Below are 27,953 nucleotides of genomic sequence, written 5' to 3' on the forward strand. Positions count from 1 at the left end.
CCTGAACTAATGATTAGGGGTTGATGAGCACACATCACGGTGGGCAACCCCAGTCTATGACCAGAGGCCCCATCTCTACCAGGCCCCAGGACCACACCAGGAGCCACGTTTAAATGCTGTGACTTTCCCCACTGCAAGTGGCATGGCCTAGCTTCAGGACACTCGGGGTCTGTGTTATGAGCCTTCAAGTAGAAAATGGCACGTAGCACCTTTCTGACCACAGACACCTGTGATGTCACGGTTTCTGCTGGGTCATCTGCCCAGGAAGCAGCTCCAGCCATGCTCATTGTTCACCAATTGTGACTGCTTTTGTGCTGAGACAGCAGATTGCAGCAGAGACGTAGGGTCTGCGAAGCCCAAAATATTTCTTATGTACCATTACAGGAAACCTAAGGCCACAGTGGTAGTTAAATGGAGATACGAGAGGGACCACACCCCTGCAGCCCTCGGGCTATTGTAGACTGGTACTTGTCTCTGTGTTTTTCCAGGATATTGTGTACACGGACTATTGGCGGATGGGAAGGTAGGGTCTGAAGTTTGAATCTGGAATTCACTAATACGGTAGCCTTCACCCCACGTTAATTTACTAGCTACTCAGGTCTCCATGAATGTCACAAGTCCAGGGCATGTGAAATGACTGCTGTGTGGTCTGTGGACTCAGTGGTAACCACTGTAAGCAGAACCTGGAGTGCTGTCCATTGATGGCCTGGTACTCCAAGCTTTGCTTCAACAATTGGGGGACCATGATGAGGCTACAGTTCCTGTGCATGATACTAGAAACACTAGGTGCAGTGTGAATGTGAGAGTAGTTTCTGCTTCTGCAGGTTCACTTACCCCAGCAAATAACCATGTGGCTCTTTGGGAAAGAATGGAAGGACTTTCACACTAGATGTGGTGATAAAGGGGCCCGCCTCTTTAGAACTTGGCTTCTCTCTTTGGTGGCTTAGATCTAAGAACTGGCTCAGATCCGGAAAATGGGCCTGGATCAGATGTTTGGTAGGGATGGCTGCTTTTGGCTTCCTGATCATCCAGCCTTGTGTTCTGTCTCTCTTTAATTCTTTCAATGGTACAGTTTGTATCTAGGTTCCTGCCCATCTGTTTGCCTTTAGGATCGCCCTGTGCTATGAGCCAGCATCATATTCTCTGCAGTCAGGCCCTGGCTGGCGCTGAGACTCTCTAATCACTTTGACCCCTTCACCTCTTTTCTGCTGACCTAGAGCACCCCCACCTGGAATCTGATTTTTCCGCAACTTCCATTCCTGTTCCTGATGGAAGCCCACAGGAACACCATGTCCTACCACTATCCCTGATCTTCTGCAAAAGTCATCCTTGAGCTATTGCAGATGCTTCTCATCCATGTTTTCCTCTCAGACACCATAGAGTCCATCAGGCTTTCCCATGGAGCTGGTGGACTGCACACACTCCTGCCCTTTCACACCGTGTCCGCCCTGCAGAGTCACTTCTCTGAGCCTTGGATCCCCTCCTCTACCACCTGCCTCGGAAGTTCTGGACTTTCTCTTTCGTGCCATGTGGGCCAGGCCTTTCTCCAGGCTTCCAAGTCCCATCCTAGTGGGAGATCAGCAGCATCTCCCCGGCCTTGCTAAGCCCAGTGACCCATAAGTATAAACTCTCCCTTCTCCAGCTTTGGGTTCTGTGCTCATCCTCCCCACCCACACCCCCACTGGCTGTGACCCGCTTCCTCAGGAACAGCCCCCTTACCCTCTGCATCTCCCACAGGACACTCAGAGAGAACCTGACATCCTCTGGGTTTGGGCCTTTCCTTCTGAACCAGCCTGGCCCATCCCTGGAAACGTATGTGTCGGTTAATGCCCGGGTGGAGCTCGTGAGCAGAGTGGAAACGGGGCGTATCCAGGGCTGTGGGGTTTCTTGTCTGCCTGAGGCTTCGTCGCCTTCCTCAGTCGTGCCTGGTGAGGAGTGGGGGGCAGGCGGGGGTCCTGCTCTGTCAGCCCAGCCCGCAGCCTTCCTCTGCTGTCACAGACCTGGGGGAGGAGGCCTACGGGTCTTCTTCTCCCACCCTCACCCTCTCTGCGGTTTGCCTTCACAGACGCTCACTCTCTGTCCTGTAACTTCACCATCGATCCTCAGCCCAGACCTGGACAGCCGTGGTGTGAGGTTCAAGGCCAGGTGGACGGAGAGGTTTTCCTCTCCTATGATTGTGGTCATGCTAAGATCATATTCACAAGTCTGTTGGGAGAAGAAGTTAAAACCATAACGGCCTGGGGTACACAGATCGAAACACTCAGAGACATCAGGGACCATCTGCGTGACTTTACACTGGAGAAACCCACGGTCACAGGTAAGTTAGAAAGTCCAAGTACAGGAGGAGCAGATCAGGGCTTAAAAATGCTGTTGGATGTTGGTCTTTCCCTAATCGTCTATTGGAAAGAGCAAGTGTTGCATGAGAGGCCAGGGCCAGATTAGCTGAGGCCAGGGGACGTGGACCCAGGGGAGGTGGACTCAGGCGGGGCAAAGAATCTGTCAAGCCCAGAGGCTGAAGTCTTTCTTTCCCACGGTGGGAGCAGACCCTCTCACCCTGCAGGCCAGGATGACATGTCGCTGTGAGGATGACAGACACATCAGTGGATCCTGGCAGTTTGGCTTGAATGGACAAATGAGCCTCCACTTTGATTCGGAGAATGGACACTGGAGAGTGGATCACCCTGGAGGCAGATGGATGAAAGAGAAGTGGGAGAATGACAGAGCTGTGACCGAGTTCCTGAAGAAGGTCTCCATGGGAGACTGTCCGGCCTGGCTTCAGGATTTCATGGTGTGCTGGGAGAAAATGTTGAAGACCTCGGGTAAGTGAGAAGGGAGGTAAAGTGACAGTCCCCTCACGGTGACATGGACCCACCCCTCTGTGTGTGTGTGTGTGTGTGTCTGTGTGTGTGTGTTTGCAAAACTGATCCATCAGAGGTGAGTTGTCCTGGGAGACCAATGACCCGGGGATGCTCTGTCATCCTCCTTCCTCTTCCACCTCCTGACGTCTCTCCTCACAGCACAGGCCTTTCTGGGACTGAACATGGATTTTTGCTGATCCCAAACCTGTAGACATCTTTTTGATTTCTGGGATTTATTTCTCACTGTACCCTCTTTCCAGAGTCTTCTTTTAAATGTTACCAATCCTCCTTTTGGAAATCTGTCAACACCACCTCTGCTGTCAGCTCCTGAGGACTCCATCCTCACGTTACCGTCTCTGATGTCACAGCAGGACTGAGTGGCTGTGTTGGAAACCTTGCTCCCCCATTAGCTGTCAGAGCCCCTGAGGACTGGGCTCCTCCCTTCCCCCCATCTCACCTGCGGACCTGTCACTGGGGCCTCCATGTGATGGGTGTAAACTGTCTGCACAGTAGGGGTACCTGAGTCGGGGTGGGGGTGAGGAGGCATCTGCCGAGTTCGGGGTCTGGACAAGGGCATCACTCTTACTCTCCTTGCAGCATCACCGACCTCGGGCCCCCCTACAGTGCAGCCCACGGCCACAGCCATCGATCTCACCACAGGGATCGCCGTCGGGGTTCCAGCCAGTTTCTGCATAATGGGCATCATAATAGTCTCTATCCTTTACAAGAAGGGGTACTGAGGGCAGAAGTCAGAGGGAAGGCAGGGGCACAGGGCCTGGTGTGAGGACAGGGAAGTTAAATCCCAGCCAACCCCTGACCCTCACTGAACCTCCTCATCCTGGAAATGAGCCGGTGAATAAGACTCATATAACCTGAGAGCAAGAACTCAGACAAGCTCAGGCCTCAGTTCTGATAGCACCTCAGTGTCAGATGACAGTGGGAAGTGGGGGGTCCCTGGGGGTCTGTTGAAGTTAAAAGGGTTTAGCCACGTCCCCTGACTGAGCACAGACCGCTGGCTGGCAGGGCCCAGGGTGGGTGGTGTGAGAACAGCAGACGCTCAGGGCGAGGGCAGGACTCCCGGGGCTGAGAGCAGCATGGGGGCTCCACATGACGTGTCAGCGGGGAGGGGACCCACCCAGGGGCCGAGATGAGAGGGGCCGGGCTCTCAGCCCAGGAGGAAGGGCTGGGAAGGCCTTTGCAGACCCAACTCCAAAGGCCTGTTCTCACAGGAAGTGGCTTGGGCCAAGCAGGCAAGGCAGGAGCCCCACAACAGAGACTGTGGGAAGGGGCGAGGCCAGGCCTGTGCTCCTGGGGCAGCAGCAGTTCTGACTCAGCCTGTGGCCTGCCCGTCACCAGCCTCCTGGGGACCCAGAGCCTCCATCACTGAGTGGCCCTGCCTTGAGCAGAGGTGCCTGGGGATGGTGGGCCTGAGCTGGGGTGGAGGCACCCAGTGGGCGGGCCCAGGAAGAGATGGGGGGCAGGGACCCTGGTCCTGAGAGCTGTGTGTGCTGCTGGCTCAGAGGCTGGAGGGGAGCGAAGGGAGGAGGTTTGCCTGCAGCCCCCCAGGGCTGTCAGGAGGCAAGGCCCCTCCTCCGGGACCTGCTCCCTGGTCCTTTAGGCCCCCCTCGGGGGGAGGATCCGGACCTGAGTGAAGGGAGCAGATTGATTCCTCACTGGCTCCAGTCCTGAGCCTGAGCAGGGGGTGTCAGGGCCTGGGGTAGGGGTGGGAGTGAAGGACATAGGAGCCCCTAGTGAGGGTGGGGCTTGGAGGCTGGGGAGTGGCAGCCCCAGGAAAGTGATGGGATTCCTCAGCCTTCTGGACCAATACCTCTTTCTCCTCTGCAGGGGATGCTGCTCCCATCAAGCCCCTGACAGGTGCTCTGTCAGCCTCAGGATTCAGTCTTTGCTTGGCCACCTTTGTTCTCTTTCTGTACACTTTAGAGCCAGGAGATCAGACCAGTATGCAGAGTCTGCCTTCCAGTTGTGCTGACCCAGATGCTCATTGTCTTCTGACCGGCCATACGGTGAACAGCCTTCCCAGTCTCTTTTTTTCTTCCCATTCTCTTTTGCCTCTTTCTCTTGGTGCTAAGTGATGGAATCCCTGCACTGAAATATTCACCTTCCTGAATAAGAAATCTCCTCAAACAGGACACTTTCTGTCTTCTCCTAGTTTGTGAGAAATCAGATTCTTCTCTGTATGGCAATCTCTTTGTTGGAAATGATGATAATGGAAGAAAAATGCCATCTGCTATTACAGGACTCAAGGGTTCTTTCTACGGGCAGAGAAACAACTTCAGAGTATTTTCAACAGAATAAAATATTATGTCTGAATGTCTCTTTTAGTCATTTTATTTCATATAGTAATATTCAAGTCAGTATTTCGCTATTACAAAACATATAAATACTTCAAGCTTCTTTTTCTAATCAAGGAGGCAACTCAGGACATTTCACCTTTTTTCCACCTTCTGGGATTAAACAGAACTGATGATTGAGCTACATTTATTGTGGAAGCGAAGAATAAAAAGAAAGCTCTTAAAGTAACATGCAGTCTAGCTCTCGATCCCAACAGTATCCTGATAACCTGGATCCAAAGATCTATTCTGGAACTTGAGCAATAAAATCGTTGTTTATTTCATCGAGATCTGCACCCTCAGTGGTGACTCTGCTCTGTTCCTCTATGCCTCCTCCTCTGCAAGGAGGAGCCAGACTTCACCACACAAACTATGTCTGTTTTGAAAAGTAGGTTTATTTCCCCATTGTCAGAGGATCATATTCAGAATAGATCAGGAATTACTACAAATAAAGAAGATAAATTGTAACTTTTTGGCCACTGATTGAGCGGTTCACATATGGTGAATTGTTGTTCAGTCGTTAAGTCGTGTCCAACTCTTTGCGGCCACATGGCTGCAGCAGATGAGGCTTCCCTGTCTCTCAGTATCTCGAAGAGTACTGTCAGACTCATCTCCATTGAGTCAGTGATGCCATCCAACCATCTCATCCTCTGTTGTCCCCTTCTCGTCCTGCCCTCAATTTTTCCCAGCATCAGGGTCTTTTCCAATGACTTGGCCCTTCACATCAGGAATCAAAGTATTGGCGTTTCATCTTCAGCTTCAGTCCTACCAATGAATATTCAGGGTTGATTTCCTTTAGGATGGACATGTTTCATCTCCTTGCAGTCCAAGGGAATCTCAAGAGTCCTATCTAGCTCTACAATTCAAAAGCATCAGTTCTTTAGCACTCAGCCTTCTTTACGGTCCAACTCTCACATACGTGCATCACTACTGGAAAATCCATAGCTTTGACTGGACAAACATTTACTGGCAAAGTGATGTCTTTGCATTGCACATCCTACTCAGCATCTTTCTTTTTTCTTCTCAAACCAATTTTATCACTTGACTTTGATGGTCAGTTTTGGTTTCTTATCATGCATGTGTTCACTAGAGGACCATTTTGGTTTCCTTTAAGTACTTTTCCTTTGCTTTCACAACTTGACCAACTGTTTGATGTAAAAGGCCTGGCTTCTGGCCTGTCTTGGCTTTTGACATGTCTTTTTCCAAAGCTTCATTAGTTCTACTCTTGGATTTAAAGTGAAAGGTGTGTGATTCTTCCCCTCACTCAGACATGTAGAGGCCACTGTAAAATTATTTTTTTCTTTTCTTTAGCTTTTCTTCCAAGGAGCAAGCATCTTTCCATTTCTTAATTAAAATTAATTTTCATTGAATGGCTGCAGTCACCTTTCACAGTGATTTGGGAGGCCAAGAAAATAAAATCTGCCTCTGTTTCCACTATTTCCCATATTGTTACCATGAAGTGATGGCCCCAGATGCCAAAATCCTAGTTTTTCAAAATTGAGTTTTAAGTCAGCATTTTCACTCCGTTCCTTCACCTTCCGTGAGAGGCTTTTTAGATGCTCTTCACTTTCTGCCATTCGGGTGCTATCATCTGCACATCTGAGGTTGTTGTTATTTCTCCAGGCAATCTTGATTCCAGCTTGGGATTCATCCAGCCCAGCATTTCACACAATGTACTCTGCATAGAATCTGAATAATCAGAATGACAACATACAGCCTTAACTTGCTCCATTTTTGAGCCAGTCCATTGTTCCATGTCTTGTTCTGACTATTGCTTCATGTCCTGCATATAGGCTTCTCAGGAGACAGGTAAGCTGGTCCCGTATTCCCATCTCTTTAAGAATTTTCCACAGCTTGTTGTGATCCACACAGTCAAAGGCTCTTGCATAGTCAATGAAGCAGAAGTAGATGTTTTGTGGAATTGCCTTACCTTTTCTGTGATCCAGCGGGTGTTGCCAATTTGATCTCTGCTTCCTCTGCATTTTTAAATCCAGCTTATACATCTGGGAATTCTTGCTTCGCATACTGCTGAAGCCTAGCTTGAAGGATTTTGGGCATGACCTAGCTGTGAGATGTGTATACTGCTATGGTAGCTTGAACATGAAAACTGACCATTTCCAGTCCTGTGACCATTGTGGAGTTTTCCAAATATTGAGTGCCTATTCAGTGCAGCATTTTAAGAGCATCATCTTTTAGGATTTTAAATCATTCACCTGGAATTCCATCACCTCCACTAGCTTTGTTCTTAGTAATTCTCCCTAAAGCCCACTTGACTTCACACTCCAAAATATCTAGCTCTAAATGAGTGACCACACCACCATGGTTATTGGGGTCATTAAAATCTTTTTTGTACACTTCTTCTGTCTATTTTTGCCACCCCTTTTTCATCTCTTCTGCTTCTGTTAAGTTCTTGCTGTTTCTGTCCTTTATTGTGTCCATCTTTACATGAAATATTCCCATGGTATCTCCAATTTTCTTGAAGAGATCTCTAGTCTTTCCCTTTCTATTGTTTTCCTCTATTTGCATTGATCATCTAGGAAGCCTTTCTTATCTCTCCTTGCTATTCTTGGGCATTCTGCATTCAGATAGATAGATCTTTCCTTTTCTCCTTTTCCTTTCGCATCTCTTCTTTTCTCAGCTATTTGTAAGGCCTCCTCAGACAACCATTTTGCCTTCTTGCATTTCTTTTTCCTGGGGATGGTTTTGGTCAGCACTTTCTGTATGACGTCATGAACCTGCATCCATAGTTCTTCAGGCACTCTGTGTACCAGATATAATGCTTTGAAGCTATTTGTCACTTCCACTGTATAATAGAAGAGATTTGATTCAGGTCATAGCTGAATGGCCTAGTGGTTTTTCCTACTTTCTTCCTACTTTCTTCAATTTAAGTCTGAATTTTACCATAATGAACTCATGATCTGAGCCACAGTCAGCTCCCGGTCTTGCTTTTGCTAACTGTATAGAGGTTCTCCACCTTTGGCTACAAGGAATATTACCTGTCTGACTTCAGTATTGACCACCTGCTGATGTCCATGTGTAGAGTCATCTCTCGTTTTATTGGAAGGGTGTTTTTCCTAGGACTAGCGTGTTCTCTTGGCAAACTCAAATAACCTTTTCCTTCCTTCATTTTATACACCTAAGCCAAACTTGCCTGTTCCTCCAGGAATCTCTTGACTTCCTACTTTTTCATTCCAGTCCCCTATGATCAAACGGACATCTTTTTTGGTGTTAGTTCTAGAAGGTCATGTAGGTCTTCACAGAAGTGTAAACCTGTGAAAGGTTTGAACATATCCTGAATAGTCAACCTGACAAAAAAGCTGCTGGGATATCCTCACATATTGATATAAATGACAGCCTTTTTAATAAATCAGGATCAAGGGGTACCAGAAATGCAATAACAGGAATTTTCTCACATCGTTTGGAGGAGTAAAATTGAATAATGTCCTGAGATGTCTATTTCACTGTATCTCAACGGTAGATCATTCACTCATCCTACTACACAGTCAACCCAGTGTTAGTTCCAAATGGAAAATGTGGACCAAAAGTCATGTAGATATAGCAAAACCTCAGAGATAGTCCAGCTTGGGTTCCAGACCAGGGCAATAAATTGAATATCATAATAAAGAGAATCAAACAAACTTTCATTTCCCACTTTGTATATGGCTTTGTTGACACTGTCTGAGTCTGTTAAGTGTGCAATAGCTTTATGACTAGATAAATAATATACTGAGTTTAATCAACAATGCTGTGTTTCTAAAATAAAGTTGTTTGAGCATCATCTGTGCTTTCACGAGGTAAAATGTTTTTGCTGGTGGAGGGTCTTGTCTCAGTGCCGATGTCTGCTGCCTGATCAGGGTGGTGGTTGCTGAAGGTTAGGGTGGGCAGGGCAATTTCTGAAAAGAGGACAACAATGAGGTTTTCCACATCCTATGACTCTTCTTTTCACAGATTTATCCGTAGCATGCAGTACTCTTTACCAGTGTTGGCATCCATGAAAATAACATGGATCTCATTGTACTTCTCCATCAGGCTCTTGGATGCTTTGTCAATCAGCAGTAATATCTTGAAAGGAATCTTTCTTTCTGAGCAGTAGATCTCCATCGTGGACTTGAAATATTTGGCCACCAATGTTGTAAACAGATAGGCTGTCATCCAGGCCTCATTGTTTCATTTACAGAGCACAGGCAGAACAGATTCAGCCTAACTCTAAAGGGTCTTAGAATTTTCCAAGTGATAAATGACCATCGACTTCCAGTAATCTGCTGCAAACAGTCCTTGTCAAGAGAATCAGCCTGTTCTTGGAATCTTTGAAGCCAGGCATTGACTACTCCTCTCCAGGTATCAAAGTCCTGGTGGGCATCTTCTTCCAATAGGTGGCCCTTTTGTCTGCACTGCAAATGTCTAACTTAGTAGGTCACCTTCATAGATTATCTCAGCTATATCTCTTGGATAACTTGCGGCAGCTTCTCTGTCAGGTCTTGTACTACACTCTGCACTTTATTTTATGGAGATAGCTTCTTTCCATAAGCTTCATGAACCACGCCCCTGCTATCTTCAAATTTTTGTTCTGCAGCTTTTTTACCTCTCTTAGCCTTCATAGAAATTAAGAGAGTTAGGGCTTTGATCTCAGAAAATATTGTTGCTGGTTGGATCTTCTATCCAGACCCACAAAACTTTCTTCATATCAGCAATAAGGATGTTTTGCATTCTCAGAAACAGACTCCCATATTTAAAGAGTGAACTTTCAGTTGCTGGGGGAAGGAGGCAGAAAGGGATAGTTAGGGAGTTTGGGAAGGTCATGTACACACTGCTCTACTTAAAATGGATAACCATCAAGGACCTATGTATGGCATATGGTGTGTCTGTGTGTGCACACTCTGTGTGTCCAACTCTTTCTGTCCTCATGGAGTGTACCCTGCCAGCTCCTCTGTCCATGGAATTTTCCAGCAAGAATACTGGAGTGGGTTGGCCTTTCCTTCTCCAGGGATTTTCCCAGCACAGAGATCAAACCCACAACTCTGCTCAGTGTTAACGTGGCTGCCTGTCAGGAGCGGAGTCTGGGGAGAATGGATACATGTATGTACACGGCTGAGTCCCTTAGCTGTTCACCTGAAACTATCCCAACACTGTTTGTTAATCAGCTACACCCAATAAAGCATAAAGTCTTTTAAAACTAGACTGTCTTTTAGTTGAGTATTTGGAGCAAATTCTGGGGAAAAGATGAAAGAGAGATGAAAAACCCAACTGCCACTTTTGAAGAGCCCAGAGCAAAAGCAGCATGCCTCACATGCCCCCAGCACACAACAACATTTAAGGGATCAGCAGGTCACCTAAGCCACCCCTCTGTCTGACCCCTGGGCACACCCCTCCCCTCACCCCATAGAAGGAACCAGCTCGCCCCACCACCTCGGGGAGCGAGCAAGGAAGGAACCTGTCATTTGTTCTCGCTCCCCTCTGCTGCAGCAAGAGCCCCAATAAAGCCTTGCCTCAATTTCTTTTGATTAAGAAATTTGATTTATTTCTATCGTCTTTCCTCTGATTGATTTCTATTGATTAAGGAGTCCAAGAGCCTGGTGTGTAACAATTTGGGGACAAGAGACACATGGGGGCTGGGAGGAGGACTGGACACAGGCTTGGGTGGGGCAGCAACTTGGTGGGTTCAGGTGATGGATGTGTCAGGGGAAGACTCTCACGCATAGGCCTGGGGGACAGGGGCCTGGGTTTAATCTCTGGAAGAGGCAACATGGGGAGCACGTAGCCCCAGTGGAGGAGGCTGGTGAAGAGGCAAGTGACTAGGAGAGCAGGAGAAAGACAGAAGGACAGCGTTAGAGTCCTGGTCAGGACAGCCAGGTGGGGGACGACGGGCCTCTCTGGACAGGCCTAGCCACCCCAACCTGTGCGGCTCCTGCCACCTGGACACAGAATAGACCCCAGATGGGAGTGGAATCAACAGGAGGTGATTTTAATGAGTGTTGACAAGGAGCATACTTCCAAGAACATGAAACTCCACCTGATTGCTCTTGTTACTTCCCTAAAACTCTGCTGGCATCCATTTCCACATCTGTCAATAGGGAAGCCAGCCTCACTCAGTGACAAGACATGAAATGGAGCATGCCCGTGCTGAGGGGTCAGCACGACCGTCCGAGGTCAGGGCTCAGTCACCCCTGAAGCTAGCAAAGGCCAAGAGCCCCATGATAACAGAGAGATGGGGCACTCTGTCACAGACGTTGACCTCTCAATGTTATTGGTAGACCCACTTCCCAAGAATTAGGAGGTCTTGTCAGTCCCAACGAGTGATGGATGATCTCACTCTTCATCAGCGGATAGCCCTGAGATTTGAACGTGAGATGCTCAATGCTGCTTGGACACTGCCTAAAAGTAAAGTATGAGGGGGAAGAAAATGGATCACACAGGCTACCAGTGTAGATCCCCTGGAGGAGAGCATTGCAGTCCACTCCACTATTCTTGCCTAGAGAATCCCCGTGGACAGAGGAGCCTGGCGGGCTAAAGTCCATGGGGCACTAGGACTCAGACAGCTGAAGCAACTTAGCTTGCAGAAACGCATCCGATTAGAACAAGCAGCCGGAAGAGACCGCCAGGGGGCGCCCGGGGGCAGCACAGGCTCCCTGTCTCCACGGGAACCTGGAAAATCGGGTTCTGGCCTCAGTCCTCAAACTTCTTCTAATGAGCAATTACCTCGGCTCACAAAAGGTCTAGGACTACTCTGGGACAGAAACTACTAGAAAGTATATTGCTGATGACACGGCAGTTAAGGGCTGTCTCCAGGCCCTTTCAAGAGACCCGCAGAGTTCTCCGGTGGGGGTGGCGTGTTTGGGGCGGGGGGTGAAGGGGAATCGAGTCTTTTAAGAAAAGCAGGGCTTCCCTCGAAGCTCAGTCAGTAAAGCCTCTGCCTGCAATCCCAGGGTCCGGCCTCGATCCCAGGGTCAGGAAGACCCCAAGGAGGAGGGCATGGCGACCCACTGAAGGACTCTTGCCTGGAGAATCCCCACGGACAGAGGAGACGGGTCCAGACCTCCGGGTCGCAAGAGTCAGACACGACTGAGCGACCACAGGAAGACTGCAGGCGGGAATGGGCAGGAGGGCTGAGGGGCCGGAAGGACTCGGGGGAGAAAAAAAACGCTGAGGGACAGGAGGAGCAAGGAGTGCGTCAGGAGGGGGCGCTACTGCCGGCGTCAGTGACCCGGGGAGGAGGCCCGGGCGAAGAGTGGACTGAAATGCGGGGCGAGCTATACACAGCTTCTCGCGAAGTCGGATCCAACCAGTTTCCAGGTGGGGATGGACTGGACGGCTGGACCCGGAGCGCCTCTTGGTTTCCCGGCTCTGGTTCTGCTCCTGCCTCTCATGTTCTGCCCGGCGGGAGGCGATGAGCTCGGGGATTAACCTGCGGGGAGCGGACACGGGGCCTTAAGACCCGAGAGGGATGGGGGTGTCCGAGGCGGTTCAGGAAACGCCGCGGCCGGACCGCCTCCTGCTTTTAAAGCTCCGCGCGCTCCTTTCCCGCTGGGCTCCTGCTCCCCGCCCCCACTCGCGGCTGGTGCCGTCCCCCGGCAGGGAAGAGACAAGATCTGGGTGAAAAAGGAATCCCAAGAGGAAAGGAGGGGAGGCTGGAAGACGCGAGAGCCAGGGCGGCGTCACGAAATGCTGCTGCAGCCTCTCGACCCCCACGTGGAGAATTCGGAGCCACTGAAGCGGGTGCAGGAAAGGTGGCGGCCGCTTCCGAGGGACCGAACCCACGGGGTTCAGAAGGCCGGGAGGAGTCTGACCAGTTGCGTTGGCCGCAGGGGAGGTGGGGGCAGAGATGGACAAGGGTCTATGGAGTCCGACACCTGGGCGGGGGACGGGGGGTCAGTGCAGGAGGGAGGGGCGGGGAGATGGGTGGAGTCTGGCCTAGGAAGCCTCCTTAGAGTCCTGCTTGGTTACAACACTATTTTTTCATATCCCTCCCCGTCCCAAGAACTTCAGGGCCTCCAACAACTTCCCATCTGTGAAGGGATCCTAAGACTGCCCTCTGTCAACTGGCACCCTATCCTCTTGCCTGAGAATTCACCCCAGCAGAAGCCTCCCAGCCTGGCCCCCAGGACATAAAGCAGGAGAGTTGGGAGAAGAGTTTCCCAAAGTGTGAGACACAGGGCACCTTCTACCCTTCGGTCTGACATTCATCTTCTCTGAGACTATGGAGACAGTGGCCTATAATAGCTATTATTTAAGACAGGAGTTGGAGAACCTTTTCTTCAAAAGACAGTAAATCTGTTGGTGTAGACAGGTTCTTTGGTGTCTGTGTGCATTATACATCTCCACATTTGTGGTACAAGAGTAGGCAAAGACGACATGAAAAAACCAAAAGAACCATGTGACTGCCCTGGGTCACAAAACAGTAACAGATGACTCATCCCCCACGGACTAGTGCAAGGGATGCCTTAGCTGCCTGTTGGGGAAACAAACACTTGCTCTGTCCTACCTTGTAGGTTCCGGGTGGTGTGAATGTGAAAGCGGTGTGCGTCCAGCAGATATGGGCTAATATCCCCTGACAGCCTCTGCTCTAGAGTGGCTTCCTTGGTCCATGGAGATACAGGAGACACTGCATGAAACCACAGGCATGAGCAGAGAGTAGTGTGTGCACGCTAAGTCGCTTCAGTCATGCCCAACTCTTTATGATCCTGTGGACTATAGCCCACCAGGATTCTCTGTCCAAGAGATTCTCCAGGCAAGAACACTGGAGTGGGTTGCCATGCCCTCCTCCATGGGATCTTCTCTCACCCAGGCATAGATCCCACCTCTACTCCAGGTCCGAAATTGCAAACAGATTCCTTACCGCTGAGCCACCAGGGCAGGCCCTGGAAAATATTAGTCCTAAACAATTCTGATGTCAGGGCTAGGCCACCTGCTGCTCTCTCTTTTTTTGCTGCCTCTGGCCCTTCTTATGCCAAACCACAATATCACTTCAATCCTATGATGGTTGGTCTATCTGAACTAATGATTAGGGATTGATGAACCCAGATCATGATGGACAATGATGGACATTTAATGACCAGAGGCCTCATCTCTACCAGCACCCAGGACCATACTAGGAGCCACATTTATATGGTGTAGTATTCCCCACTGCACATCGCTTGGCCTTGCTTCAGGACATAAAGGGTCTGTGTTGTGACCCTCCAAGTAAAATGCCATATTCGGCACATAGCGCCTTTCTGACCACAGATACCTCTGACGTCACAGGTTCTGCTGGGTCATCTGCCCAAGAAGCAGGTCATCGTTCACCAATTGTCTGTGACTGCTTTTGTGCTAGGACAGCAGTTGTAACAGAAAACTATGGTCTTCAGAGCCTGAATTATGCCATATGTACAATTATAGAAATCAATGGCCACACTGGGAATTAAATGGAGATAGGATAGGGATGATACTCCTGCAGCCCTGGAGAGGTTGTAGGTTGGTACTCCTCTCTGTCATTTTCTCCAGGATATGACATTGTTTACACATATTATTGGGGGATAAAGGTCAGTGTCAGAAGTGTGAACTTGGAAATCACTTCTATGTTAGCCCTCATGGTAATTTACTAACTGTGAAGATTTTTCATTCATATGAAATGCAGTGGATGTGAAATGAGCACTATGAGGATCGGTGGATGGGTGACACTCCTGTGGGCAGCACGTGGGACAGATGTGTATTCCTAACCACAGACCTCAGGCACCACAGTAATCACAGGCGGCCATGATGATGTTTCAGATTGCTGGACACGATGTCAGCCCCACTCGAGGTCCTTATGAACGTGGGGGTGGCTTCTCTGCCAGGTATACACTTACCCCAGTCACTGACCATGTGGCTTCCAAAGGCCAGAAGGACTTGTGCACTCGCTGTGGTGATAAGAGGGCCCTCCTTCCTGGTGCCTGGCATCTCTGTCTCTAGTAATGGATTCTGAATATAAGACCTGACTCAGTGCTGGATAGTGCACAAATGATCTAGACATTTTGTTGGGATGTTTGCATTCAGCTTCCTGAACATCCAGCCTTGTGTTTGTTTCTGGTTTTTGCTTTTTTTTTTTAATTTTTCCTTTCCATCGTGTAGTTTTAAACAGTACTCGCTGCTCATCCGTTTGCCTCTAGGGTCACCCTGTGCTATGAGCCAGCATCGCACTCTCTGCAGTCAGGCCTGGCTACACTGGGACTCTCTAGTCACTTTGACCACTGCATCTACTGTGTTTCTGAAATAGAGCACTCCCCCTGGCATCAGCTCTTTCCACCTTGTCCATCCTTACTCCTGTTGGAAGCCCACAGGTACACCATCTGCTACCACCATCAGTGACCTTCAGCAAGAGTCATCCTGGAGCTGTTGGAGATGCTTCTCATCCACTCTTTCCTCTCGGGCTCCATAGAACCTGGTGGACTGCACACCTTCCTGCCCTTTCATACCATGTCCGCCCTGGCAGATTCACTTCTCTGAGCCTTTAATCCCCTCCTCTACCACCTGCCTCAGAAGTTCTGGATTTTCTCTTTCAAACCAGGTGGGCCAGGCCTTTCTCCAGGCTTCCAAGACTCTTCCTAGTTGTAGGTCAGCAGCATCTCCCTGGCCTTGCTAAGTCCTGTCACCCCTAATTGTGAATTCTCCTTTCTGCAGCTTGGGGTTCTGTGTTGGCCTTAGGAGCAGAGTAGAGATAATGCTATGTGGTTTCTCTGCTTGCTCAGCCTGTAGGTGGTGTTGGGGGGCAGGGGGGCCATCCTGCTCTGCCCACCCAGCCCTGCAGCTGTACTCTGCTCTCATATAAGTGGGGGAGGAGGTAAGGGGTGTTCTTCTCCCAACCCTGCCCTCACCTGTGTTTTCCTTCACAGACGCTCACTCTCTTTGCTACAACTTCACCATTGATCCTCAGCCCAGACCTGGAGAGCCGTGGTGTGTGGTTCAAGGCCAGGTAGATGAGAATGTTTTTCTCTCGTATGACTGTGGTGGTGCCAAGATCCAATCCACAAGTCCATTGGGAGAAGAGGTGAAAGCTACGCACACTTGGGAAATACAGACAGAAACACTGAGAGACATTGGGGACTTTCTCAAGGGGCAATTGTCTGACGTCATACTGGAGAAACACACAGCCAGAGGTGAGTTCAATTCAGTTCAGGTCAGTCGCTCAGTCGTGTCCCACTCTTAGCAACCCCATGGACTGCAGCATGGCAGGGTTCCCTGTTCTTCACCAACTCCCAGAAGTTGTTCAAACTCATGTCCATCAAGTCAAACTCATGTCCATTGAGTCCAGGGGTGAGTTAGGATGTCCACATACTGAAGGAGCAGACTGGGGGCTTAGCTGCATCCATTGTTTATGGGTGAAAAATTCAGTTGGATATTGGTCCTGCCCTAGTAATCCAGTGGAAGAAGTGGGCCTTGGAGGAAACAACAGGGCCAGATTAGGCGGGTCCAGGGGAGGTGGACCAAGGTGAGGCAAGGAATTTGTCAAGTCCAGAGGCTGAGCTGTTTCTTTTCCTTGGTGGGTCAGGCCCTCTGACCCTGCAGGCCAGGATGACATGCCAGTGTGGAGAGAATGGACACATCAATGGATCCTGGCAGTTTGGTTTGAATGGCCAAATGTGTCTCCTCTTTGATTCAGAGAATGGACGCTGGAGCGTGGGTCATTCTGGATGGAGTCATATGAAAGAGAAGTGGGAAAATGACAGAGCTGTTACCGACTTCTTGCAAAGGGTCTCCATGGGAGACTGTCGGGCCTGGTGTAAGAATTTCATGGTGCGCTGGGAGGAAATGCTGAAGAGCACAGGTGAGACGAGTATAAGGACGTGGCAGTCCACGCAAGGTGATGTGGACCAAACCTCTGTGTGTGTCTGTGTGTCTGTGTGTATGTGTGTGTTTTAGCAAAGTGATCCATCTAAAGTGAGCTGTTCCTGAAACATGGATGGCCCTAGAGAGTCTCATATTGAGTGATGTAAGTCAGAAAGAGAAGGAGAAATATCATATGACATGCCTTATATGTGGAATCTAAAAAGAAATAGTACAAAGGAACTTACAAAACAGAAAGAAACTCACAGACTTAGAAAACAAGCTATGGTTCCCCGGGCGAAGGCATAGTTAGGGACTTTGGGAAGGTCATGTACACAGTGCTATATATAAAATGGATAACCAACCAGCTCCCACAATATAGCACATGGAACTCTACTCAATGTTATGTGCTAGCCTGGATGGGAGAGGGGTTTAGGGGAGAAGGGGCACATGTATATCTATGGCTGAATCCCTTCACGGTTCACCTGAAACTATCATGACATTGTTAATGGCTGTACCCCAATACACAATGTTTTTGGTGTTAATAAACATAAAATAAGAGAATGTAAAAAATAAATTAATAAAGTGAGTTGTCCTGGGAGAACAATGGCCCCGGATGCTCTGTCATCTCCTTCCTCTTCCACCTCCTGACGTTGGTCCTCAAAGCACAGGCCTTTGTACTACTGAACATGGATTTTTGCCGATCCCAAACCTGTAGACATCTTTTTGATTTCTGGGATTTATTTCTCACTGTACCCTCTTTCCAGAGTCTTCTTTTAAATGTCACCAATCTTCCTTCTGGAAATCTGTCAGTACCACCTCTGCTTTCAGCGCCTGAGAACTCCATCCTCATGTCACCGACTCTGATGTCACAGCAGGACTGAGTGGCTGTGTTGGAAACCTTGCTCCCCCATTAGCTGTCAGAGCCCCCTGAGGACTGGGCTCCTCCCTTCCCCCCATCTCGCCTGAGGACCTGTGACTGGGGCCTCCATGTGATGGGTGTAAACTGTCTGCACAGTAGGGGTACCTGAGTCAGGGGGGTGAGGACGCATCTGCCGAGTTCGGGGTCTGGACAAGGGCGTCACTCTTACTGTCCTTGCAGCATCACCGACCTCGGGCCCCCCTGCAGTCCAGCCCACGGCCACAGCCATCGGTTTCACCATAGGGATCGCCGTCGGGGTTGCAGCCGGTTTTGGCATTATCATCTTAGGATGGATCATTTACAAGATGAGGTACTGAGGGCAGAATTCAGAGGGAAGGCAGGGGCACAGGGCCTGGTGTGAGGAGGGGGAAGGTGAATCTCAGTCGACCTCTGCCCCTCACTGACCCTCCTCATCTTGGAAATGAGCAGGTGGATAAGACCCCATATCACCTGAGAGCAGAACTCGGACAAACTCAGCCCTGAGTTCGGAGAGCTCCCCTGTGTCAGGTGACATTGTGAAAAGGGAGGGGCCCTCACTAGGCTGAGGGCCTATTGATGCTGAAAGGGTTGAGCCACGTCCCCTGACTGAGCACAGACCGCGGGCTGGCAGGGCCCAGGGTGGGTGGTGTGAGAACAGCAGGCGCTCAGGGCGAGGGCAGGACTCCCGGGGCTGAGAGCAGCATGGGTGCTCCACATGATGTGTCAGCGGGGAGGGGACCCACCCAGGGGCCAAGATGAGAGGGGCCGGGCTCTCATCCCAGGAGGGAGGGCTGGGAAGGCCTTTGCAGACCCAACTCCCAAGGCCTGTTCTCACAGGAAGTGGCTTGGGCCAAGCAGGCAAGGCAGGAGCCCCACAGGAGAGACTGTGGGAAGGGGCGAGGCCAGGCCTGTGCTCCTGGGGCAGCAGCAGTTCTGACTCAGCCTGTGGCCTGCTCGTCACCAGCCTCCTGGGACCCAGAGCCTCTATCACTGAGCGGCCCTGCCTTGAGCAGAGGTCCTGGGGATGGTGGGCCTGAGCTGGGCTGGAGGCGCCCAGCTGGGCGGGACCAGGAAGAGATGGGGGGCAGGGACCCTGGTCCTGAGAGCTGTGTGTGCTGCTGGCTCAGAGGCTGGAGGGGAGTGAAGGGAGGAGGTTTGCCTGCAGCCCCCCAGGGCTGTCAGGAGGCAAGGCCCCTCCTCCGGGACCTGCTCCCTGGTCCTCCAGGCCCCCCTCAGGGAGGATCCGGACCTGAGTGAAGGGAGCAGATTGATTCCTCACTGGCTCCAGTCCTGAGCCTGAGCAGGGGGTGTCAGGCCTGGGGTGACTCTGTGATGCAGGAAGGAAGGAGGAGGGGACAAGAAGCTGCTGGGCCTGGGGTGGGGGTGGGGGTGGGGGACATAGGAGCCCCTCAGTGAGGGCGGGGCTGGAGGGGGCTGGGGAGGGGCAGCCCCAAGAAAGTTTCAGGATTCCTCAGCCTCCTGGACCAACACCTCTTTCTTTTCTGCAGGTGATGCTGCTCCCAGGAAGCCCGACAGGTGCTCTGTCGGCCTCAGGCCTCAGTCTTTGCTTGGCCGCCTTTGTTCTCCTTCTGTTCATTTTAGAGCCAGGAGATCAGACCCAGGAGTTCGGAGCCTGCCTTCCCGTTGTGATGACAAGTGGCTGCGCTGTCTCGTGACTTGTCACATCTGGTGAAAAGACTCCTCAGTCTTTTTTTTTCCCAAGCTCTTTTGCCTCTTTCTCTTGGTGCTAAGTGATGGAATCACTGCACTGAAATGTTCAACTACTTGAACAAGAAACCTCCACTAATAAGACACTTTCTTTCTTCTAGTTTGTGGAAAATTAAACTCGTCTCTGTATGGCAATCACATTGTTGGAAATGATGATAATGTGAGAAAAATACCATCTGCTATTATAGGACTCAGGGATTCTTTCTATGTTCAGAGGAACAACTTCAGACTGTTTTCAACAGAACAAAGTATTATGTCTGAATGTCTCTTTTAGTCATTTTATTTCGTATAGTAATATTTAAGTCAGTATTTCACTATTGCAAAAAAATATAAATTCTTCAAGTTTCTTTTTCTAACCAAGGAGGGAACTTGGGACATTTCACCTTTACCCCACCTTGTGGGATTAAATAGAACTGATGATTCAGCTACATTTATTGTGGAAGCAGAGAATAAAAAGAATGCTCTTAAAGTAACATGCAGTCTAGCTGTCGATCCCAAACAGTATCCTGATTACCTGGATCCAAAGATATATTCTGGAACTTTTGCAAAGACATCATTTTTTATTTCATCGAGATCTTCACCCTCAGTGATGACTCGACTGTGTTCCTCTATGCCTCCCCCTCTCCAAGGAGAAGCCAGATTTCACAGCACAAGCTATGTCTGTTTTGAAAAGTAGATTTATTTCCCCATTGACAGAGGATCATACTCAGAATAGGTAATGAATTACTAAAAATAAATAAGATAAATGGTAACTTCTTGGCCACTGCTTGAGCGGTTCACATACATGAATTGTTGTTCAGTCGCTAAGTCATGTCCAACTCTTTGCAACCACGTGGTTGCAGCACACCAGGCTTCCCTGTCTCTCACTATCACCCAGAGTTGCTCAAACTCGTGTCCGTTGAGTTGCTGATGCCATCCAACCATCTCATCCTCTGTTGCCCCATTCTCCTCCTGCCCTCAATCTTTCCCAGCATCAGGGTCTTTTCCAAGGACTTGGCTCTTCACATCAGGAATCAAAGTACTGGAGTTTCATCTTCAGCTTCAGTCCTTCCAATGAATATTCAGGGTTTGTTTCCTTTAGAATGGACTGGTTTGATCTCCTTGCAGTCCAAGGGACTCTCAAGAGTCTTATCTAGCACCACAGTTCAAAAGCATCAGTTCTTCAGCACTCAGCCTTCTTTATCATCCAACTCTCACATAAGTGCATGACTACTTGAAAATCCATAGCTTTGACTGGACAGACCTTTATTGGCAAAGTGATGTCTTTGCATTGTACATCCTACTCAGCATCTTTCTTTTTTCTTCTAAAACCAATTTTACCACTTGACCTTGATGGTCAGTTTTGCTTTCTTATCATGCATGTGTTCACTGGAGGAGCACTTTTGATTCCTTTTAGTACTTTTCCTTTGCATTCACAACTTGACCAACTGTTTGATGCTAAAAGCCTGGCTTCTGGCCTGTCTTGGCTTTTGACATGTCTTTTTCAAAAGCTTAACTATTTCTACCCTTGGATGTAAAGTGAAAGATGTGTGATTCTTCCCCTCACTCAGACATGTAGGGGCTACTGTGAGATTATTTTTTCCTTTAGCTTTTCTTCCAAGGAGCAAGCATCTTTCCATTTCTTAATTAAAATTAATTTTCATTGAATGGCTGCAGTCACCTTCCACAGTGATTTGGGAGGCCAAGATAATAAAATCTGCCTCTGTTTCCACTATTTCCCATATTATTGCCATGAAGTGATGTCCTGGATGCCAAAATCTTAGTTTTTCGAAATTGAGTTTTAAGTCAGCATTTTCACTCTGTTCCTTCACCTTCCCTGAGAGGCTTTTTAGATGCTCTTCACTTTCTGCCATTCAGGTACTATCATCTGCACATCTGAGGTGGTTGTTATTTCTCCAGACAATCTTGATTCCAGCTTGGGATTCATCCAGCCCAGCATTTCACACAATGTACTCTGCATAGAATTTGAATAAGCAGAGTGACAACATATAGCCTTAATGTACTCCTCACATTTTTGAGCCAGTGCATTGTTCCATGTCTTGTTCTGAGTATTACTTCTTGTTCTGCATACAGGTTTCTCAGGAGACAGGTAAAGTGGTCCAGTATTCCCATCTCTTTAAGAATTTTCCACAGGTTTGTTGTGATCCACACAGTCAAAGGCTCTAACATAGTCAATGAAGCAGAAGTAGATGTTTTGTGGAATTGCCTTACCTTTTCTGTGATCCAGTGGGTGTGCCAATTTGATCTCTGCTTCCTCTGCCTTTTTAAATCCAGCTTCTACATCTGGGAATTCTTGCTCCACATACCACTGAAGCCTAGTTTGAAGGATTTTGAGCATGACCTTGCTGTGAAATGTGTACACTGCTATGGTAGTTTGAACGTTCTTTATGTTGGGATGAAAACTGACCGTTTCCAGTCCTGTGACCACTGCTGACTTTTCCAAATATTGAGTGCATATTCAGTGCAGCATTCTAACAGCCTCACCTTTAGGATTTTAAGTCACTCACCTGGAATTCCATCACCTCCACTGGCTTTGTTCTTAGTAATTCTTCCTAAGGCCCACTTGACTTCACACTCCAAGATATCTGGCTCTAGATGAGTGACCACATCACTGTGCTTATCCAGGTCATTAAGATCTTTTTTGTGCACTTCTTCTATTTTTGCCACCCCTTTTTCATCTCTTCTGCTCTGTTAAGTTCTTGCTGTTTCTGTCCTTTATTGTGTCCATCTTTGCATGAAATGTTCCCTTGGTGTCTCGAATTTTCTTGAAGAGACCTCTCATCTTTCCCTTTCTATTGTTTCCCTCTATTTGCACTGCTCATCTAGGAAGCCTTTCTTATCTCTCCTTGCCATTCTTTGGCATTCTGCATTCAGACGGATAGATCTTTCCTTTTCTCCTTTTCCTTTCACGTCTCTTCTTTTCTCAGCTATCTGTAAGGCCTCCTCGGACAACCATTGTGCCTTCTTGCATTTCTTTCTCTTGGGGATGATTTTGGTCAGCACTTTCTGTACAATGTCATGAACCTGCATCCATAGTTCTTCAGGCACTCTTTGTACCAGATATAATCCCTTGAAGCTATTTGTCACTTCCACTGTGTGATAGAAGAGATTAGATTCAGGTCATAGCTGAAGGGCCTAGTGGTTTTTCCTACTTTCTTCAATTTAAGTCTGAATTTTACCATAATGAGCTCATGATCTGAGCCACAGTCAGCTCCCGGTCTTGCTTTTGCTAACTGTATAGAGGTTCTCCACCTTTGGCTACAAGGAATATTACCTGTCTGACTTCAGTATTGACCACCTGCTGATGTCCATGTGTAGAGTCATCTCTCGTTTTATTGGAAGAGTGTTTTTCCTATGACTAGCGTGTTCTCTTGGCAAAATTCAAATAACCTTTTCTTTCCTCCATTTTATACTCCTAGGCCAAACTTGCCTGTTCCTCCAGGAATCTCTTGACTTGCCACTTTTTCATTCCAATCCCCTATGATGAAAAGGACATCTTTTTTGGTGTTAGTTCTAGAGGGTCATATAGGTCTTCACAGAAGCATAAACCTGTGAAAAGATTGAACATATCCAGGATAATCAACCTGTCAAAAAAACTGCTGGGATATCCTCACATATTGATATAAATGACAGCCTTTTTAATAAATCAGGATCGAGGGGTACCAGAAATGCAATAACAGGAATTTTCTCAAATTGTTTGTAGGAGTAAAATTGAATAATGTCCTGAGATGTATTATTTCACTGTATCTCAAGAGTAGATCATTCGCTCATCCTACTACACAGTCAACACAATGTTAGTTCCAAATGGAAAATGTTGACCAAAAGTCATGAAGATACAGCAAAACCTCAGAGATATTCCAGCCTGGGTTCCAGACCAGGGCAATAAACTGAATGTCATAATAAAATGAATCACACAAACTTTTCATTTCCCATTTTGTATATAGTTTTGTTGACACTGTCTGAAATCTGTTAAGTGCGCAATAGCTTTATGACTAAATAAATAATATACAGAGTTAAATTAACAATGCTGTGTTTCTAAAATACAGTCGTTTGACCATCATCTGTGGCTTCATGAGTTAAAATGTTTTTACCGGTGGAGGGTCTTGTCTCAGTGTCTAGATCTGCTGACTGATTGGGGTGGTGGTTGCTGAAGGTTGGGGTGGGCAGGGCAATTTCTGAAAAGAAGACAACAGTGAAATTTGTCACATCGTCTGACTCTTCCTTTGACAGATTTCTCTGGAGCATGCAGTGCTCTTTAACAGCGTTTTTACCCACAGTAGAAGATCTTTCAAAACTGGAGTTAATCCTCTGCAGTCTGCTGCTGCTTTTTTCAACCAAGTTTATGTTATGTTCTAAATCCTTTGTTGTCATTTCAACAGTCTTCATAGCTTCTTCACCAAGAGTAGCTTTTGTCTCAGAAAACCACTTTCTTTGCTCATGCATGAGAATGAACTCTCATTCACTTCAGCTTTATAATGTAATTGCAGCAATTCAGCCACATCTTCTGGCTCTACATCTAACTCTAGTTCCCTTCTTATTTCCACTACATCTGCAGTTACTTCCTCCAGTGAATTCTTGAACCCCTCAAAGTCATCTGTGAAAGTAGGAATCTACTTCTCCCAAACCTGCATTAATGTTGATATTTCAATCTATTCCCTTGATTCACTGTTTTCAGTGGAATCTAGAATCATGAATCCACTGTAAAGGGCTTTCCCTGTTGCTCCAGGGATGAAGAATACACCTTGCAATGCAAAGAATGTTGGCTTGGTCCCTCTTCAGGGAAATAAGATCCCACATGTTGTTGAGCAATTAAGCCCACATGTCTCAACTACTGAGTCCAGGCAACACAACTATTGTGTCTGTGTGCTGCGATGAAGTATCGTGCATGACCCAACAAAGATCCTGCGTGCCTCAACTAAGACCTGGGAAGCCAAAGAACTAAATATAAAAATTTTTATAAAAAGACTATATCCTTTTTTGAAATAATGAATTCAGTCTGGAAAGTTTTCAGTTGACTTCACCCAATCCAACAGAGGAATAACTATCTATGTAGTTATAACCTTAAAATGTATTTCCTAAATATTATGACTTGAACATCATAATTACTCCTTGATCCATGTGCTCCAGAACCGATGTTGTGTTGGCATCCATGAAAATAACATGGATCTCATTGTACTTCTCCATCAGATTCTTGGATGCTTTGTCAATCAGCAGTAGTATTTTGAAAGGAATCTTTCTGAGCAGTAGACCTCCATCGTGGACTTGAAATATTTGGCCACCAGTGTCGTAAACAGATAGGCTGCCATCCAGGCATCATTGTTTCATTTAGGGAGCACAGGCAGAACAGAATCTGCCTAATTCTAAAGGGCCTTACAATTTTCCAAGTGATAAGTGACCATTGACTTCCAGTAATCTGCTGCATTAGTCCTTGTCAAGAGAATCAGCCTGTTCTTGGAATCTTTGAAGCCAGGCATTGACTACTCCTCTCCAGGTATCAAAGTCCTGGTGGGCATCTTCTTCCAATAGATGGCTCTTTTGTCTACACTGCAAATGTCTAACTTAGTAGGTCACCTTCATAGATTATCTCAGCTATATCTCTTGGATAACTTGTGGCAGCTTCTGTGTCAGGTCTTGTATTACATTCTGCACTTTGTTTTATGGAGATGACTTCTTTCCTTAAACTTCATGAACCACCCCCTGCTATCTTCAAATTTTTCTTCTGCAGCTTTTTCACCTCTCTCAGCCTTCATAGCAATCAAGAGAGTTAGGGCTTTGATCTTGACTAGGCTTTGGGTTCAGAAAATATTGTTGCTGGTTGGATCTTCTATCCAGACCCGTAAAACTTTCTTTTTATCAGAAATAAGGGTGTTTTGCATTCTCAGAAACAGAATCCCATATTTAAAGAATGTACTTACAGTTGCTGGGGGGAAAGGATGTGGAAAGGGATAGTTAGGGAGTTTGGGAAGGTCATGTACACACTGCTCTACTTAAAATGGATAACCATCAATGACCTATGTATGGCATATGGTGTGTCTGTGTGTGCACACTCTGTGTGTGTCCAACTCTTTCTGTCCTCATGGACTGTACCCTGCCAGCTCCTCTGTCAATGGAATTTTCCAGGCAAGAATACTGAAGTGGGTTTCCCTTTCCTTCTCCAGGGATTTTCCCAGTGCAGGGATCCCAAACCTGTAGACATCTTTTTGATTTCTGGGATTTATTTCTCACTGTACCCTCTTTCCAGAATCTTCTTCTCAATATCACCAATCTTACTTCTGGAAATCTGTCAATACCACCTCTGCTCTCAGCTCCTGAGGACTCCATCCTCATGTCACCGTCTCTGATGTCACAGCAGGACTGAGTGGCTGTGTTGGAAGCCTTGCTCCCCATTAGCTGTCAGAGCCCCCTGAGGACTGGGCTCCTCCCTTCCCCCCATCTCACCTGAGGATCTCTCACAGAGACCTCCATGTGATGGGTGTACACTGCACAGTAGGGGTACCTGAGTCAGGGGGGCGAGGAGGCATCTGCCGAGTTTGGGATGTGGACAAGGGCGTCACTCTTACTCTCCTTGCAGCATCACCGACGACATTTTCCCCTACGGTGCAGCCCAGGGCCACAGCCATCGATCTCACCACAGGGATCGCTGCTGGGGTTCCAGCCAGTTTCGGCATTATCATCCTCAGTTCAGTCAGTTCAGTCACTCAGTCGTGTCCGACTCTGCGACTCCATGAGTCGCAGCATGCCAGGCCTCCCTGTTCATCACCAACTACTTATCATCCTAGCCTGGATCATTTAAAAGAACAGGTACTGAGGGCAGAAGTCAGAGGGAAGGCAGGGGCACAGGGCCTGGTGTGAGGACGGGGAAGGTGAATTCCAGCCAACCCCTGCCCCTCACTGAACCTCCTCATCCTGGAAATGAGCAGGTAGATAAGACCCCATGTCACCTGAGAGCAGAACTCAGACGAGCTCAGCCCTGAGATCTGAGAGGTCCCCACTGTCAGCAGACATTGTGAAAAGGGAGGGGCCCTCCCTAGGCTGAGGGCCTATTGATGCTGAAAGGGTTGAGCCACGTCCCCTGACTGAGCACAGACCGCGGGCTGGCAGGGCCCAGGGTGGGTGGTGTGAGAACAGCAGGCGCTCAGGGCGAGGGCAGGACTCCCGGGGCTGAGAGCAGCATGGGGGCTCCACATGACGTGTCAGCGGGGAGGGGACCCACCCAGGGGCCAAGATGAGAGGGGCCGGGCTCTCATCCCAGGAGGAAGGGGCGGGAAGGCCTTTGCAGACCCAACTCCAAAGGCCTGTTCTCACAGGAAGTGGCTTGGGCCAAGCAGGCAAGGCAGGAGCCCCACAGCAGAGACTGTGGGAAGGGGCGAGGCCAGGCCTGTGCTCCTGGGGCATCAGCAGTTCTGACTCAGCCTGTGGCCTGCTCGTCACCAGCCTCCTGGGGACCCAGAGCCTCCATCACTGAGCGGCCCTGCCTTGAGCAGAGGTCCTGGGGATGGTGGGCCTGAGCTGGGTGGAGGCGCCCAGCTGGGCGGGACCAGGAAGAGATGGGGGGCAGGGACCCTGGTCCTGAGAGCTGTGTGTGCTGCTGGCTCAGAGGCTGGAGGGGAGGGAAGGAAGGAGGTTTGCCTGCAGCCCCCCAGGGCTGTCAGGAGGCAAGGCCCCTCCTCCGGGGACCTGCTCCCTGGTCCTTTAGGCCCCCCTCGGGGAGGATCCAGACCTGAGTGAAGGGAGCAGATTGATTCCTCACTGGCTCCAGTCCTGAGCCTGAGCAGGGGGTGTCAGGCCTGGGGTGACTCTGTGATGCAGGAAGGAAGGAGGAGGGGACAAGAAGCTGCTGGGCCTGGGGTGGGGGTGGGGGTGGGGGACATGGGAGCCCCTCAGTGAGGGCGGGGCTGGGAGGGGGGCTGGGGAGGCGCAGCCCCAGGAAAGTGACAGGATTCCTCAGCCCCCTGGACCAAGGCCTCTTTCTTTTCTGCCTCAGACTGTGTTCCCAGAATGCCCCTAACAGGGCCTCTGCTGGCTGTGACTCAGTCGTGGCTTGACCGCCTTTGTTTTCCTTCCGTTCACTTTAGAGCCAGGAGTTCTGAGCCTCCCTTCCTGTTATGATGACGCAGTAGCTGCGTTGTCTCATGTCTTTTGTCACATCTGGTGAACAGACTCCTCAGTCTCTTTTTCTTTTTCCAATCTATTTTACCTTTTTCTCTTGGTGCTAAGTGATGGAATCCCTGCAATGAAATGTTCAACTACTTGAACAAGAGACCTCCACACATGGGACACTTTCTGTTTTCTTCTAGTTTGTGAAAAATCGGACTCCTCTGTGTGGCAATCTCATTGTTG

At 48.7% G+C, this 27,953-nt stretch overlaps 2 protein-coding genes across 2 annotated transcripts in view; one reads left to right on the top strand and one right to left on the bottom strand.

The window, feature by feature from the left end:
• The window catches only part of LOC122433850 (UL16-binding protein 1-like), a 115,844-nt gene extending 95,366 nt beyond the window's left edge, over positions 1–20,478 (top strand). Inside the window, exons 4-8 of the mRNA XM_043456819.1 lie at positions 2,541–2,819; positions 16,054–16,317; positions 16,710–16,985; positions 18,087–18,216; positions 19,394–20,478. Coding sequence (XP_043312754.1) covers positions 2,541–2,819; positions 16,054–16,317; positions 16,710–16,985; positions 18,087–18,216; positions 19,394–19,397 — 953 coding nt within the window. The 3' untranslated portion in view covers positions 19,398–20,478. The remainder of the gene's footprint in view (positions 1–2,540; positions 2,820–16,053; positions 16,318–16,709; positions 16,986–18,086; positions 18,217–19,393) is intronic.
• The window catches only part of LOC122433852 (retinoic acid early transcript 1E-like), a 90,817-nt gene that overhangs the window by 3,936 nt on the left and 58,928 nt on the right, over positions 1–27,953 (bottom strand). The window lies entirely within an intron of this gene.

This window comes from Cervus canadensis, chromosome 33, assembly GCF_019320065.1.
Source record: "Cervus canadensis isolate Bull #8, Minnesota chromosome 33, ASM1932006v1, whole genome shotgun sequence".
NCBI lineage: Eukaryota > Metazoa > Chordata > Mammalia > Artiodactyla > Cervidae > Cervus > Cervus canadensis.